Source organism: Equus przewalskii, chromosome 32 (assembly GCF_037783145.1).
Source record: "Equus przewalskii isolate Varuska chromosome 32, EquPr2, whole genome shotgun sequence".
In the NCBI taxonomy this organism is placed as follows: Eukaryota; Metazoa; Chordata; class Mammalia; order Perissodactyla; family Equidae; genus Equus; species Equus przewalskii.
This window is the reverse complement of record NC_091862.1, coordinates 18,080,879-18,095,434: the sequence shown is the minus strand read 5'-3', so window position 1 is coordinate 18,095,434 and position 14,556 is coordinate 18,080,879. Positions and strand designations below refer to the sequence as shown.

The 14,556-nt window shown below is 45.1% G+C and overlaps 1 protein-coding gene across 17 annotated transcripts in view; it reads left to right on the top strand.

The window, feature by feature from the left end:
- Window positions 1-14,556, top strand: part of SASH1 (SAM and SH3 domain containing 1) — a 300,681-nt gene that overhangs the window by 282,357 nt on the left and 3,768 nt on the right. For all 17 annotated transcript variants that reach the window (XM_008539539.2, XM_070602972.1, XM_070602966.1 and 14 more), the window contains 4 exons: window positions 521-671; window positions 5,094-5,207; window positions 10,830-11,950; window positions 13,662-13,793. In XM_008539539.2, coding sequence (XP_008537761.2) covers window positions 521-671; window positions 5,094-5,207; window positions 10,830-11,950; window positions 13,662-13,793 — 1,518 coding nt within the window. The remainder of the gene's footprint in view (window positions 1-520; window positions 672-5,093; window positions 5,208-10,829; window positions 11,951-13,661; window positions 13,794-14,556) is intronic.

The following is a 14,556-nucleotide window of genomic DNA, read 5'->3' as shown; positions in this document are numbered from 1 at the left end:
GCCACTACCAGGAAGGGCTGTAAGCACAAACCCGTGGCGCCCTGCTCACTCGGCTGCACAGACGCCATGAGGATTCGCCCTCTCCCCTCTCCACCATTACTCCCAGCGTCTTGTGGGGTGGGGCTGCAGGGGTAGATCTGTCTCCTCCTTGCAAAGCCCTCTGGCTCCTGAGGAAGTCACAGGCCTTTTCTGAGTTGGATTTCAATAGTTTGTAAATGAAAGAAGAGTCTCCTCCTCTGTGTGTTGTGCGGCGTTAAAGGCATCAGCTCCTAGCAAGGGCACAATTAAAATGCAGGCCAGTACAGTCCCTCTCAGCCTGCAGTGTACGTCTTCTTAATGAACTGCCCTGCCTGCCAGCTAAGCTGTAGGACTGAAAGGTACAGAGTAGATTACAAGCGATACTTACTAATCTTCCAATTAGTATAAAAATGACTGTGGAAAATGAGTTTAGGGGTTTGAGGCTGGTTGTCGGTCACATATCGTATGGCTGGGCCTGCCAACTCACTTCTTTCCCTCACAGGAGCACATGCCCACTTTCCTGTTCAATGGCTATGAAGATTTGGACACGTTTAAGCTCCTGGAGGAAGAGGACTTGGATGAGTTAAATATCAGGGACCCAGAACACAGAGCTGTTCTCTTGACAGCGGTGGAGCTGTTACAGGAATATGACAGTAAGTCTCTCCTGTCCACAAGTGTTTGTCGTCAGATCAGCCACATTCTTAGGTCCCCAGGAGGCCTCCCCTAAGCTGCCAGCATGTGCGTAGGTCCCTGGAGTCAGGGAGAGTTGAATTGCAGTTTTCTTAAGAAACACAGTAGGTGCCACCTTCGGTCCTGTTGGGGTATTCAGCCTTCAGCAGGTCCTTAGGATACTGGGCACAAAACTGCAAGTATCTTGCCCAGCCAGGGGTTAATTATCTCTGAGAGGATGCGAAGAGTGTTTTCTTCTTGAATAAATTGGTTAATGAATAAGTGAAATTCATCAGCTTCCATTAAAGAAGGAGGAAATGTCTGAAGTAAATAGGTAGACAGAGAATTCTGCATTGTGAATTCCCAGCCTAAAGGATAGCTCGTTTTTACAGCCCGTGAACAGAAGTCAGTGAGCTCACGGCTTTTATGCAGTCTATTTGAATACACCGTATCCTTTGCTCCATTAACCCAGTCTTATCTTGCTCTTTATTCTTCAGTCTGACATTGAAAATATTCCTGAAATTATCCATCGTAAAGGGAGTATCTTTTCCAGTTATTGAATTCAAATGCATTTTCTTTCAAGGGCTCTGCTTCAGAGATATCAGTCGCTAATAGCATTTCTATTGCTAAAAGACACACCAAAACCCTGGTTAATGGTGGAAAAAGAAAATTATACATTATTGAATGTATCAGGCCCAAGAGACATGGAAACAAGTGTCTCAGTACAGTTAAAGTCATTTCTGCTTAATAGGTATTCCCTATAAATTAACTGATAAGATAGAGGACCACGTGCTATCAGATAGATGAACCCTAGGTAAGCGCACTGCCTTCAGGGATAGATTCAGAGGGAATTGTGTTTCGTAGTTAATATCACTTTAATACCAAGTCTCTTTAGTATTTAAGTCCCTGCAGAGACGCCTTGGGGATCTGTGGCCAGGCTGTGTGTTAAAGAGCCTGGCCCTGTGCCTGGCGTGGCCAACCAGCTATATTAACATCAATTAATGTTAAATCGTCTGGTCTCCTGGACCACATCTGCTCTCTACAGCAGCTCATTTACTCTTCCTCAGCCGCTGAGAACAGCTGGTCTGTACACTCTCTCCCTTACGTTTCCTTTAGCATTCAGAATGTGGGAGGAGCAAAGCTTACTCCCAGTATCAGCCCAGATCTGTGCGTAGTGTCTTGTCGTGGACATTGACTCAGACTCCTTGTCCCTCCTGGGGTCACGTCCTGCGATTTTCCCCAGGGATATTTTGTAGGAGGGAATCTTTGCCTATCAAGATGCTCACTCAGAAGTCGAAGGAGTGCTCTTTGCTGCTTCATGAATCCCATTTCGAATCCACGCTGTGCCCCTGTTTAGAATACACCTAATATGTGAACTAGTTCTTCCTTTCATTGGTTCTAAAACAAGGGCTTTGAGGCCTCAGGGGTACCAATCAGTGCCAAGAGTCTGGGCCCAGACTTATCCTAGGATTATAAGATTTCACATTAAAGGCAGTTAAATTCATTGTGTTTGAGAAGTACTCTTTCTAAGTGACTGATAACTTAGGGGAATGCAATCGATTTCTGTCAAACTCAATTTCTATACACTAGACAGATGCGGAGATCTATTGAGATCTTAGAGATATCGTAAGCTTTGTAGCCAGCCTCCCACAGGAGCAAGAAGCACATTGCAGCCTGGCATGGCAGTCGGGCCCCGCAGCCGTTCTCACTGCATCCGTGCATGGGCAGTGCCAGCCGTCATACCGGGTTCCATTGCAAAAGGACTCTAATTGTCCAATAGCATTCCTTACTCTGATCCCAAACCCACTGTCCCAGGTGTGCCAATTAAAAGCTCTCTTTTAAGAAGATAATTTTTGTAAGAATTTTCATCAGCAGTGATTTCAATTGTTGAGAAAAGTACAGAGAAAAATGAAACAAACCACATGTCCACTTCCGAAATCCAACTAAAGTTAATATTTTGCCACATTTGCTTCAATCCTAAGTTTTTGAAGAAATAAATGTTAGAAGCTCATTGAAAGGCCTGCTGTCCAGGAAGCGCTTTCCCTTCCCTCCTTCCTTCCCGCGGTAACTGTTCTCCAGAACATGACGCATCCTCGCACGCAAGCACCTTTTGATGTTCATGGATCTCATGAATGTCTTAGCATGTTCTTCCTCCATATGTGTCTGTGTGCATGTATATTCAGATGGGGTAGGGGAGAGCTCTGGCCCAAGCAGAGTCCCTTCAGGCCCAAATTCGGGTCATGCCCAAATGGGGTTTCAGCCCCACGTCACGGTCCTCCACTCTTACTTGACTGTGAGGATTTTCATGGTTCTCGCTTGCCTTCCTTCTTGTCCTTTATACTTGGCATTAATGCTGATAAGTGCAGGGAGAGGCTGTGGCCTTGAAGGTGCAGTCCATCTAAGGGGGGTACCCCACCTCTTCGTTCTCCCTAATGAAGGAGAGCAACTTACTTAGGAAACACCAGCTTTCGTTTTAGGGGATCTTGCTAAACTTGATAGTTGGGTTCCTGCTTAGTAGCTACTGATTGGATTTTCTGGGAAGAAAGTAGCTCTACCCCTGGACGTGTGCCTCATGATTCTATAAATTGAACCTCGGTCTTCAGGCAACGCAAGGGACCCCTTCCCTCCCCATAATGACTTCCGGTACCCTGCCGCGTCTGGTGAGACTAGCATCCCCAAAGATGCAGACACAGTCTGTGTTTTCGTGCAGCAGCAGGGGACAAGTTTTCTCTTTCGTTCCCATTGGTCAGCACTTTGGAGTCTGTTTTGGCCGCAGTGGCACGCTGAACTGTCTCGCCAAGGCCAAGCCACATCAGTTCCTCCTCCCGGGTTGTAACTGATAGCTCAAAGCCCTCATTTTGTTAAGTATCATTTTCCTAAATAACATGCTAGGCTAGAACAAAGGCCACTCCAAATCCACAGACTCTTCCACACAATGAGGACATCATTCTAGAATGTTCCACGTTTTGTGCATGGGTTGGGGGAGGATTTGCCCTTGTGCTTCCAATTAGTTAAATTTTCATTAATCATCTTAAAAATAGCACTTGTTAATTTGGGGTTCTAATTTAAGAACTTACTCTGTCATGATTTCTGTTGTGAAATGCATTCCATGTGAGAAATAGAAACAGGAAGTGGTGAGTGGACAGTAGAAACAGCTGGCACATATGTGGAAGGGCAGCCCTCTGCTTTCCCGCAGTTTTTTTTTGAATGACCTGAGAAAAGGCATCAGATTTCTGGCGTATCGATTTCTTTCTTCTTTGTGTATATGGTGGGGGAAGAGGAATTGAAGAGAAAGGAAAATAACTTAAAGCCATTATTGTGCAACTAGTTATTTTATGGAGAATATATTTTCTTCACTTCCATTTCATGTGACCAAGCATTTACTCTGCATAATAACACAAAGATGTTCTTCATGTAACCTCAATCCCATGTAGGGCCACACGTGTCCTCTGTAGGACATGCAGAATGACACTGCTGGGTGGTAAAGGCCCCCGTGATTTTCTACGTGGCTTACTGTAGGCAGACTTTCACTCAACATTGATGTTCTCTTTAAAAGGGTTCCTTAGAATGAGGACATTCCACTGTCACTCATCCACTTAAGAGTATTCATTATTTACTGTCCACGTGAGAGGGCTTCCTGAGCTTTCCATGTCTTCCCTTTGCATAAGAGGACTAGAAATGCTGCCCCAAGACAAAGGGAGGAGGCAAAAAGGAAAGAAAACCTGCTAACATGTTCCAAAGGACAGAAACAAAAGGATTTGCCCCTGGCCCCTCATGGGTTTGTGGGTCCTTGTTCTTTTTTGCCGGCCTTCCTCCTAATGAGATAATACAAGAGGGAGCATGTGTCCCCAAGGGCTAAGAGTGCTCCTAAATGCTAATAAAATTTGATATTTCATTTGACACTTTTCTGTTAGCTCCCAAATTTGGAAAGCTGGTGACAAGTAACTTGAAGCACAAATCATAGCTCTCTAAGAAGCATGCGACCCAATACCTCTGTGTGAAAAGGGCAATTATTCCCTCTTTGCTTCCACTGGATGGTACTGTCCCTCAGAAAGGACTACGATTGCTCTTCCCCCACTGTTGACACAATGCTCTGAATTTCTCCTCTCCCTGGTTGGCCTGAGGCCAGAGTCATTCTCTGGGTAACTTAGAAGGCATCGATGATTCCCGCTGTGTGCTCTCTCTCCAAGTTGATCTTTATGTGATACTTAATTTGAAAAGAAAAATATTCTGATCTCACATGTTCATTTTGATCTCATCTACTTGAAAATGATTCGTTCTCTTCCCAAAGTCCAAGGCGTAGAAATGTATGGTGATAAATGAGGCTGAATCATTGGATCCTGATTGACCTTGAAACCTCTTTACATTCCCCTGTTGATTCCATGCTGTGTCCCCACCTTCTCCAGGTAACAGCGACCAGTCCGGATCCCAGGAGAAGCTGCTCGTGGACAGCCAGGGCCTGAGTGGATGCTCTCCGCGAGACTCAGGATGCTATGAAAGCAGTGAGAACCTGGAAAACGGTAATGTCAGCACAGACCCTCATGAACGAATCTTAACGTGCAAGCCACTGGGCCATTTCTGGACGTCTGTGCTTTGGCTAATGACCATGTTTCTCCTCAGCCTTTGCTGAGCCATTGCTTTGTGGAATACTGGCAATAGGGAGAGGAGTTTTTCCAGGATTATTGGTGCTTAATTAAGGTCCGTAGGAAGCATGAACATCTCTCAAGAAGCTAAGCAACTGAGGTTTTTGAGAAATGAGTTCACAGCAGTCTTCTCATCAGTTATTTTTCCATCCTGCTTAGCACAGAAACGGAGAGTTTAAGACCAAACTTGTGTGTCAAAGAAGGGAACCCTAAACCTTCTATTGTCCTGAAACTCTTAGAGTCTTAGCCCCCAGGGTGGATCATGACCGGAGCTGTGGGGTTTAGGGTGAAGACACATGGGTTTGAACCCTGACCAGCGCATAGCTGAAGACTTTGGTCAAATTCCTTCATGCCTCTGAGCCCCCTTACCTGTGAAATAGTAATGCGAGTTTCTCTTTTATAGATTGTTCTGAGAATTAAACAAAGTTAATAATATATTAATACCTAGCTGACTACGAATTAGGTACTTTTGAATACCATAAGCATTTTCAAGTCCATACTCCAAACTACTTAGTGTCGACACACATCAGCTACGGCTCTCTGAGCTTAGCAGAACTTTAAAGAGGGGTTTAGTTTGTACTTGTTATAATTAGTACCTTCAAAAACCATGGATTAGATTAAAATAGGTGTACAGATTTTTAACGAGAAAAAAGGCAACACCTCCCATCAAAGGCCTCTCTTTGCTGACTTACTGGCTTATTTATTCTGAGGAGTAAGACGGTGCCAGTGGTTAGGACTGCCGTTCAGGCAGCTCTCGTCTCCATATGAGGAGGATTTTGAGGAGCTCCACTAAGAATATGCAAAGCCAGGGCCCGAAGGTTCAGTCCTTCAGTCCCATCCTCGTCCCTCACCCAGTTTCTCTTCTCTGAGACAGTGAGCTGAGCAGGGGCAGCCCTCGGCGTTCCGACACTGCCCAGGGAGGCGGGCAGGCTCATTAGCTTGGGGATCACAGTTGCAGAGTGACTCTTTCGATGAAAAGATAGATTCGGGCCGTGGTCTGTCAAAGACGACGGTACAAAAATATCTAAATCCATATTAAAAGAAAGTGAAAGGCTGACTTTATCCAAACAGTCGTTGCTTCATTTTTGTGGAAGCTAGATCTCTGAATAAATAAAGGGTATATGAATAAATCTTAAAATATTACATTTTTGTTTTAAAAGAATCTGCAAACTTCACACTAGCTAGACACAGTGTAACTCCCCACATATAATATGGTGCTTCCTTCGTTCTCCCTCAAAGCGCATGACTAGGGCTCAGAGTTATGGTCCCCAAACTTCCACGTCACTGGCCCAGCCCTACCCATGGTCTAGTTACTGGAAGTTTTGGGAAAATAAAGTATTTCTGCCATTAGTTGGAATGTGTGTCCCATGTCCACTGCGGATGATGAAGTCAGTTCAAATCAGTGGTTTATTTATAGCCTCCATAGTTGTACACATAGCAGGCATCCAGTGAACAGATTTTGGAACAACGGGATCAGCCATAAATTTCACTTTGAAAAGCAGCGTAAAAATATGCAACAAAGATGTGAAATTGCCAGCCCACCGTTCAAACAAACTAAAAGTGCTTTAAAAGCAAGATGCTCTGAAAATAGACTTGACTTTTTTTCCTTTTTTTGTCTTTTCTGCTCTGTCAGCTTAACAGTTAAGAATGTGTCCCCACCTTTGTCTGTTCAAATATTAAACCAAGCTGCGGGATTCTGTTCTCGTTCTCACTAGGAAAGTATTTTTATTGAGTGGAGAAATAAATGCAAGGTGTGGTTGAAGGAGCCAGTGCTCCTTGTGAAATTCGTAACTTCTGCTTCAGGAACTCATATTGCCCAGAGCCATGGTTTTACCTTCGACCCCGGGAGTCCAGCATGTCCCAGGGGCCATGGGGGGCCTGGGTGGCATGAGGCATGGTGGTCACGGAGGGGGTGGGGACCTGCCTGGGCTTGACCTCAAGCCACCCCCACCCTTCAGTCTTGATCTCTTTTATAAATGAAGCTTCATTAAGAAGGACACTCTTGAAAATTTCTGATTTCAAAATACAATTTTCTGAAAAAGGACAATTCTCTTACTGTATGAACTACTGATAACCTTTTCCTTTCCAACCTCTCCACCATTCTGGTCTCTGGTTAGCCTCCCTCTCTGTTCCTCCTGGCCGCTGTGTGAGGGGAATAAATGCCCTCTGAAATACCTGCAGCTGTAAAACCAAAATTGTGTGTCTCCTATGTCCTTTTCTTTATGCAGGAAAAACCAGCATTTGAGTGTTGGGAACTATTTGATCTGTAAGGAAAACAATTTACCATGTACAGCATCCATCAGGGTCACAAAAGAAGCGGTGTCTTGACCGCCTCCGCCGCGCAGGCTGAGCACAGAGCCATTGCTGAGGGAGGGCTGCACGTCTTGTTTGTGGCCCCGCTGTCCTAGCTGTCGGGAAGCCATCAATAGGAAATTGCAGAAACTCCCGTCTCAGACAGAAGAGGAGTCTTAAGTGGAAGGGGGTCAAGTGCACTCAATGCTCCCGGGGGGGGCTCTGTGGTTTCCTGTTGCGATTCCAAAACTCCCATTATAGCAAGATTAGAAACTGTAGTAAAGGTTCCCCTAAATCTGTCGAACACTTGAAGACCGTCATGAAAAATGCCAAGGGTCGAGTTTTTAGCTGCCATTGGAATTCCATCGAGTAGTGCATGTGTTAAAATATTTATTGAGTGCCTACTAAAGCCAAGCTTTTTAAACTCTAGATTGCAGGTTGTTAGTGGGTTGTGAAATCAATTTAGAGGGTCATGAACAGTTTTGTGAGATTGAATAGAAAAAATCAGGGTGCATTCCAAAGGGAAGATCAGAGTTGTGACTTGTGACCTTTGTTGCACTTGTGTCTGTGTGCAGTTGTGTCTGTGTGTAATGGGTGATGATGTCAATGTCTTTCTTACTCTAGATCATGATTTAAAAAATAGGTTGAGAGCCATTGTGGGCACCAAAACCAGGACTAGAGTGATGCGGGTGAGCGGGCAGGGTGCAGACATGAAGGAGGCACTCCCTCTTGGGTACCAACTGCACGTGTGTGGCTGAGAGTGAGCACTTCCTCCAAGTGTGCCCCTGGGCGCCTTGCTCACTTTCCCCTAATCCCAATTCTGATGAGCGTTTTGGAGACCTCAAGATTTGACCCATGAGCTCTGCCACTTAAAGCGTTGTATCAATTTGGGAAGATCATGGTTCTCCCCACATCCCGATGTTAAGAGAGCCTGGGTCAAGATGGGATGCAAAACCCACCCGGAGCACAGGACTCCTCGGTTCCAGGAAACATCAAAATCCTGAAGGCTTTTCTTTCTGCTAATAACCTTTCCACATCCAAACATTTTCGGTAAATTAATTCTCCTCCAAACTGCTGTGGGTTGGTAACGATTTTACAGACATCACCGGCAGATCTCTTAATGCTCAAGAGAATGGAGGTGTGCCTGCTGAGGGACTAGACAGAAGCTGCTGGCCAACCATCCTTCCACCTCAGGGTGAATTCAGGGATCTTTCCAATAGAAGCAGAGTGCGAACATGCAATTTATATGTATAGTTTATACTGAGAGTTCAAGAGAAGGAAAGCTGTATTTCTAAAATTTATTCTAAAAGAGTTTTAAGAATTTTCCATTTTAACTGATTTTTAAACTATAGGTTTAACGTGATATGCCTTCTGAAGAGGTATTTCCCTCGTACCTGGGTATATCCCATTTTCTCTGTGATGATTTTTTTATTACTGAAAAATGGGACCATGGTCAGTATATTCAGTAGTAACACTGGGCTAATGATCTCCATGCAACAATGAAATAATTCCTAATAATGCCTAATAATGTTAGCATGTTACTAACATACAGGTGGCCGGGGTCTGAGGCCTCACGTTATTATACTTACGGGAAGACGGGTGTCATTTGACCATGACTCTGCTTTGCCAAATGTAGAATACTTCAGTTGCTGATTTGTGTCTTATCAAAAAGGATGGGGTCATTAACAAAATGTCTGACTGAGGAGGCTCCTGTTCTTATCTATCGGGCTTAGTGTCTGGCATTATGCTTGACATGATACGTTTAATATGATCAGTTTGAAATTATAGCAAGCTTGGTAGACAGCTGTGAAATCATGGGAGGAATTTGGTTTTCTGTCTACTGATAATGGCCAAACCACTTATGATGATGTCACAGTGTCGCAAGCTTTTTATTTTTGTTCCTTTCCCCTCATTTATACAGCACACACATAGAGATTTTATCAGAGAATGTCTTTCATTTACCCAAAAGTCTCCATTTCCTTCTTAGAGTGGGCTCTGTCTACACCCCATCTTCCCCTCCCAACCACCTGATTTCTCCTTGCTGCTCTCTTATTGAAAGGGTGAGCATGCTTAATGGGGAGATGCCCAAATTCTAAATTAAAATATTTATTAGCAATGTTTACTGAAACAACAGACCAGGAAGAGAACCTTAAGTTACAGGATAGTAGCTTTCCAGAGAATTGAGCCAGCCATTTCTTTGCACCTTTCAAACCTGATGCGGGTTTAAGATTTTTGTCTTTTTCTGTAGGCCTGGAGTGCTAAGATCATTTGACCCCTTTGCTTTATCATCCAGAGTATTCCCCTGAGCCCAGTGTCAAAGCACACACCAAACACGGTATTTACCAAAAATGTAACAAAGGACAGTAATTATAGCCTGTGTGCGTTAAAAGTATTGATGAAAACTAAGCATTTAGCACAGCGCGTGACGCATAGATAGTAAATTTTCAGTAAAGCTCATCAAGCAGTAGCGATTAATAGCAATCAACCATTTTCAGATAAGTAGATTATATCTGGTTGATACTTCAGTCATCAGTCAGACAGGTTATTGTGATCAGGGCGTTTGCTTCACTGGGAATTAGAACCATGTCAGTATTTTATAGATTGTCGCAGGCAAAATGCTCACTTAAGCTTGTTTGCTTATTTATACCAAGGTTGGTTGACTGTTTCTAGGATGCATGTACCTCACGCACGTGGACAAACCGTGAAGAGGAAGGTGCAGTGGGAGCATTCGCTGGTCACCAGTGCACCTTAGGGCCACCATTTCTAGAACCTGTCCAGGAATTCAGCCCACCTTCCGTTTTCAACCGAGACCTTAGGAAATTGTACTCTCTCAACAGAAATCCCATCAGTGTGGTTTCCAAATGGAGTATGCATGATCACCCGTCTTCCGCCCTTATACGGCTGGGAACGGACACTGGGCCTAGATTTACTTTACTGCCTGACACAGCATATTTCTTTTCACATAACTCAATTAATTTCAGCAGCCATGAGTCCTTTAATAAGACTGAGAATGCTTTCTAAAAACAAAAATGGACCATAATAACCCTCTGTCGCCCAACGTCTTAAATGATGATTTTATGTCCGTAGTATGATTCAACAATGGGGTAGGGAAGTTGGAGATTTCAGTTATGTCAGCACACCTTTATACGTCAATCTGATTGATTGGCTTTTTCAGATGTGATTGTAAAATATTTCCTTGTCTCATAGGCAAGACTCGGAAAAGCGGCCTTCTCTCTGCCAAGTCATCAGCCGAGTCCAGCTTGAAGTCTTTCGGCAGGAACCAGCTGGGTAACTACCCAACCTTGCCTCTGATGAAGTCGGCAGACGCGCTGAAGCAGCGGGAGGACGGCAGGCTGGGCAGCGGTCTCACCCCCCACCCCTCCAAGCGCTGTGGCCAACCGTCTGTGACTGGTTTGAATAAAAACCGCAGAAGCCTCCCCGTTTCCATCTGTCGGAGCTTTGAGACCCTGGAGGGCTCCCAGACTGTGGACACCTGGCCCCGATCCCATTCCCTGGATGACCTGCAAGGAGAGCCTGATGCTGGCAAGGATGTGCCTGGCGAGGTGACAAAACCCTCCCCTCAGATTGTACCGGAAGTGCCACAAAAGACAGCCTCGTCCATCACAAAGGTTCCAAGCCCTGAGCGAGCTTCTGCTGTTGACAATGCATTGCTACTGACCCAAAGCAAGAGATTTTCTGAACCTCAGAAAGTGACTACTAAGAAACCAGAGGGCTCGATAGCAGCCTCTTCACGTGGCACGTCCCCTCCTCCATGTTTGCCCAAAAACTACGATGCTCACCCTCCCGGAGTTAAACACAGTTTAACAAGGACGCCTCTTGAGGGTCACAGAAAGGGACTAGAGTTTGAAGGAACCTGTCACCCCATGGGCACCAAAGAAGGCACTGATGCTGAGCAGAGGGGCCCAGAGACAAGGACGCAGGCGCGAAATCCTGCACAGCCTCCACCTGTTCCTGCTAAGAAGAGCAGAGAGCGCCTCTCCAACGGCCTCCACCTTGTCCCTCCTGGTCCCGAGGCCCCGTGCCTGCCGCTTAAAAAGGGCAGCCCCAGCAGCCCCAGCGACTGTCACTCTCCTCAGGCTTCTAGGCCTCCCTCAGGGCAGGAGCCTGGCAGCCCCTTGAGTGCGAGGCCACCACCATGGCTCTCAGAGCTCCCAGAGAGCACGAGCCTCCAGGAGCACGGCGTGAAGCTGGGCCCAGCTCTGTCCAGGAAGATCTCCTGTTCTCGGGGACTCGATCTGGAGATGCTCACTGAAAACAAGCTACGAGCCGAAGGCATCGATCTCACCGAGGAGCCCTATTCTGATAAGGTATCAACGGCCCTGGCCTCGCTTCCCAGGCCTCTGCTTGTATGTCAGGCAGCCAGGGAGAGGAATACCACAGCTTCTCCAGGAGGCCAGCCCGGTGGTGGTTGGGGGGGCGTGCAATCTCACCGTGAGAGCACAGATGCCCCACAGCAGGGCCTCTGCCACCGGGTGCTGAGCGCTGGAGTGAACGGGGAGCACAGTGTCCAGATTAAATGCAAATACAGCCTCGGAATTTTCCTTTCTTTTCTTTTCTCTCCTTTTGTTTTGCTTGTTTTGTTCTTAATTTTTGACAGCTGTGTTTTGCAGGGAGCACTCTCAGTACTAGAACTGGGTCCTGAAAGGATGGTTGAGTGGACAGGGCACGCTCGAGTTCCAGTTTCCATGTTTTAGCTTGTGTGTTTTTAGACTTTAAGAAATCCCTGTTTCATTTCCCCAATGGAAAATGGAAAATGAATAATAGCCTGCATAACTACCTCTTAGCGGTATTATTAGGAGCAAATAAAATAAAGGTGAACGTACTTTGAAAATTGTAGGACCTTGTTCAAATGTAATAATCGTATTGCACAATTATCTGTATGGGTGACGCGGGGGAAAGATTATATAAAAATCCCATTGTACCAAAACCATTGAGATCTATAATGAAAACTCATTTCTCATTTGAAAAAAAGAGATCTACCAATAGCAAAATGACTTTGAAGACAAATAAATGATAATCAATGAAGCCCCATATGTCACTCATGGAAATGCATGCTTCGTTATAACGCATTCCTGGGAGTCCTTTTTCTGAAATTCTTATGACCACCAATGCCTTATAATTGCCTGACAATAAGATCTCCTCCTCAATATTTACTAAATAAAGTCCTTTGAATGGAAGATAGTGAGGACTCTTTGTTGTTGTTAGTGACTTTAAGTCAATCCACCTGCTGGCGCCCCTGTGTCCAGCAGAGTGGAACCCTGCCCAGTCTTTCTGTGCCATCCTCTCCCCTTCCAGTGCTGTGTCAGACACTGCTCTGCTGCTATTCATAGGGTTTTCATGGCCAGTTTTTTCAAAAGTGGGTGGCCAGGTCCTTCTTCCTAGTCTGTCTTAGTCTGGAAACTCTGCTGAAACGTGTCCACCATGGGTGACCCTGCTGGTATTTGAAACCCCAGTGGCATAGCTTTCAGCATCACAGCCACATGCACCTGCCACAGTGTGTGGGTCCCTGATGGGAAACAGACCCCAGGCCCCGGCATTGAGAGCGCCGAATCTTAACCACTAGAGCACTAGAGCCAGCTCGTGAGAACGCTACAGTAAACGCTGGCATGGTGGTGTGGTGGCGCAGCTCTTCATAGATGAGGCACAAACAGCAGACTGTCTGGACAGCAGAAGTTCACCATTCCCTGCAGTTGAGGAGACTCTTCCCTAACATTTGCAAAATGCTAAGGTACAGCGAGATGAGGGAATTGGCCCCCAAAATATAAGATGCTTGTGTCCTGCTTTAATTATGTTTCAAAACATTTTCCTGGAGTTCGTCACTCCCTGAAAGATAAAGATGTAAAAGTATTCTCTCTAAATCATCCATCCTGATTATAAAGAAAATATTCACTTCCAGTGAAAACTTTTGGTGTTGTTTTCTAGTAGTTAAGAGTCTTACCCTGCGTTACATTTGCTGTGTTTGGAAACAGAAAAAGATCCTTGCCACCCTTGATAACGCATTTCTGTCCGCCCTCGCAGCATGGCCGCTGTGGGATTCCCGAAGCCCTGGTACAGAGATACGCAGAGGACTTAGAGCAGCCCGCCAGGGACGTCGCCGCCAACATGGACCAGATCCGCGTGAAGCTGCTTCGGAAGCAGCACCGCATGGCGGTGAGCAGCCTGCGCTTCGGGCCCTTGCTCAGCTTTTTGAAGCCCATTTAGTTACAGAGCTTAATGAAGAGCATGCTGGCGACCACTGAGTAGCCCAGGGCTCGTATAGCTGTAGAAAGGAGACACCCGGGGGGAAGATAAAACATATTCAGCCTACAAAGTTTTAAAAATACAGTTTTGGAAAGAAAAAAAATTATCCATAATCCCAGCACTACAAAAAAATGTTTAAAACTCCTTCTAGTCATTTCTCTACACACATACAATAGTTAATGTACAGTTTTGAAACCTGATTATTTTCAGTGATCAGATCATGAATCTATTTCTCTGTTACTGCAAATTCTTTTGTATTACTGATATTTCAAAGTGTTCTAGAAGGTCAGTGTGGCCTCGTTTAGCCAAGCCTCTGCTGAAACATTTAGATTTTTGTCCAATTTTTTATTTTAAATGATATAGTAAAGAACATCCTTGTCGATACATCTTTGTAGACGTCAAGGTTAATTTCGGAGGATGCATTCCTTCAAGAGGGTTTGCTCCAACGAGACTGCACAAAATCTCAAAGATTTGCACATTTGTTAGTAAATTACTTTTCTGAAAGGTATAGCCCTTGACCTTCCCGGAAGTCAAGTGTCTGTCCATTTCACTGCCCGGGCCAACACTTGATAGTATTGTGTTTTAAATTCTTTATGACTATATTGATTAAGTGTTTAATTTTCTAGTTGTTAATGTAGACTCAAAATACAGTGGAAAATCTACTTTATAAAAA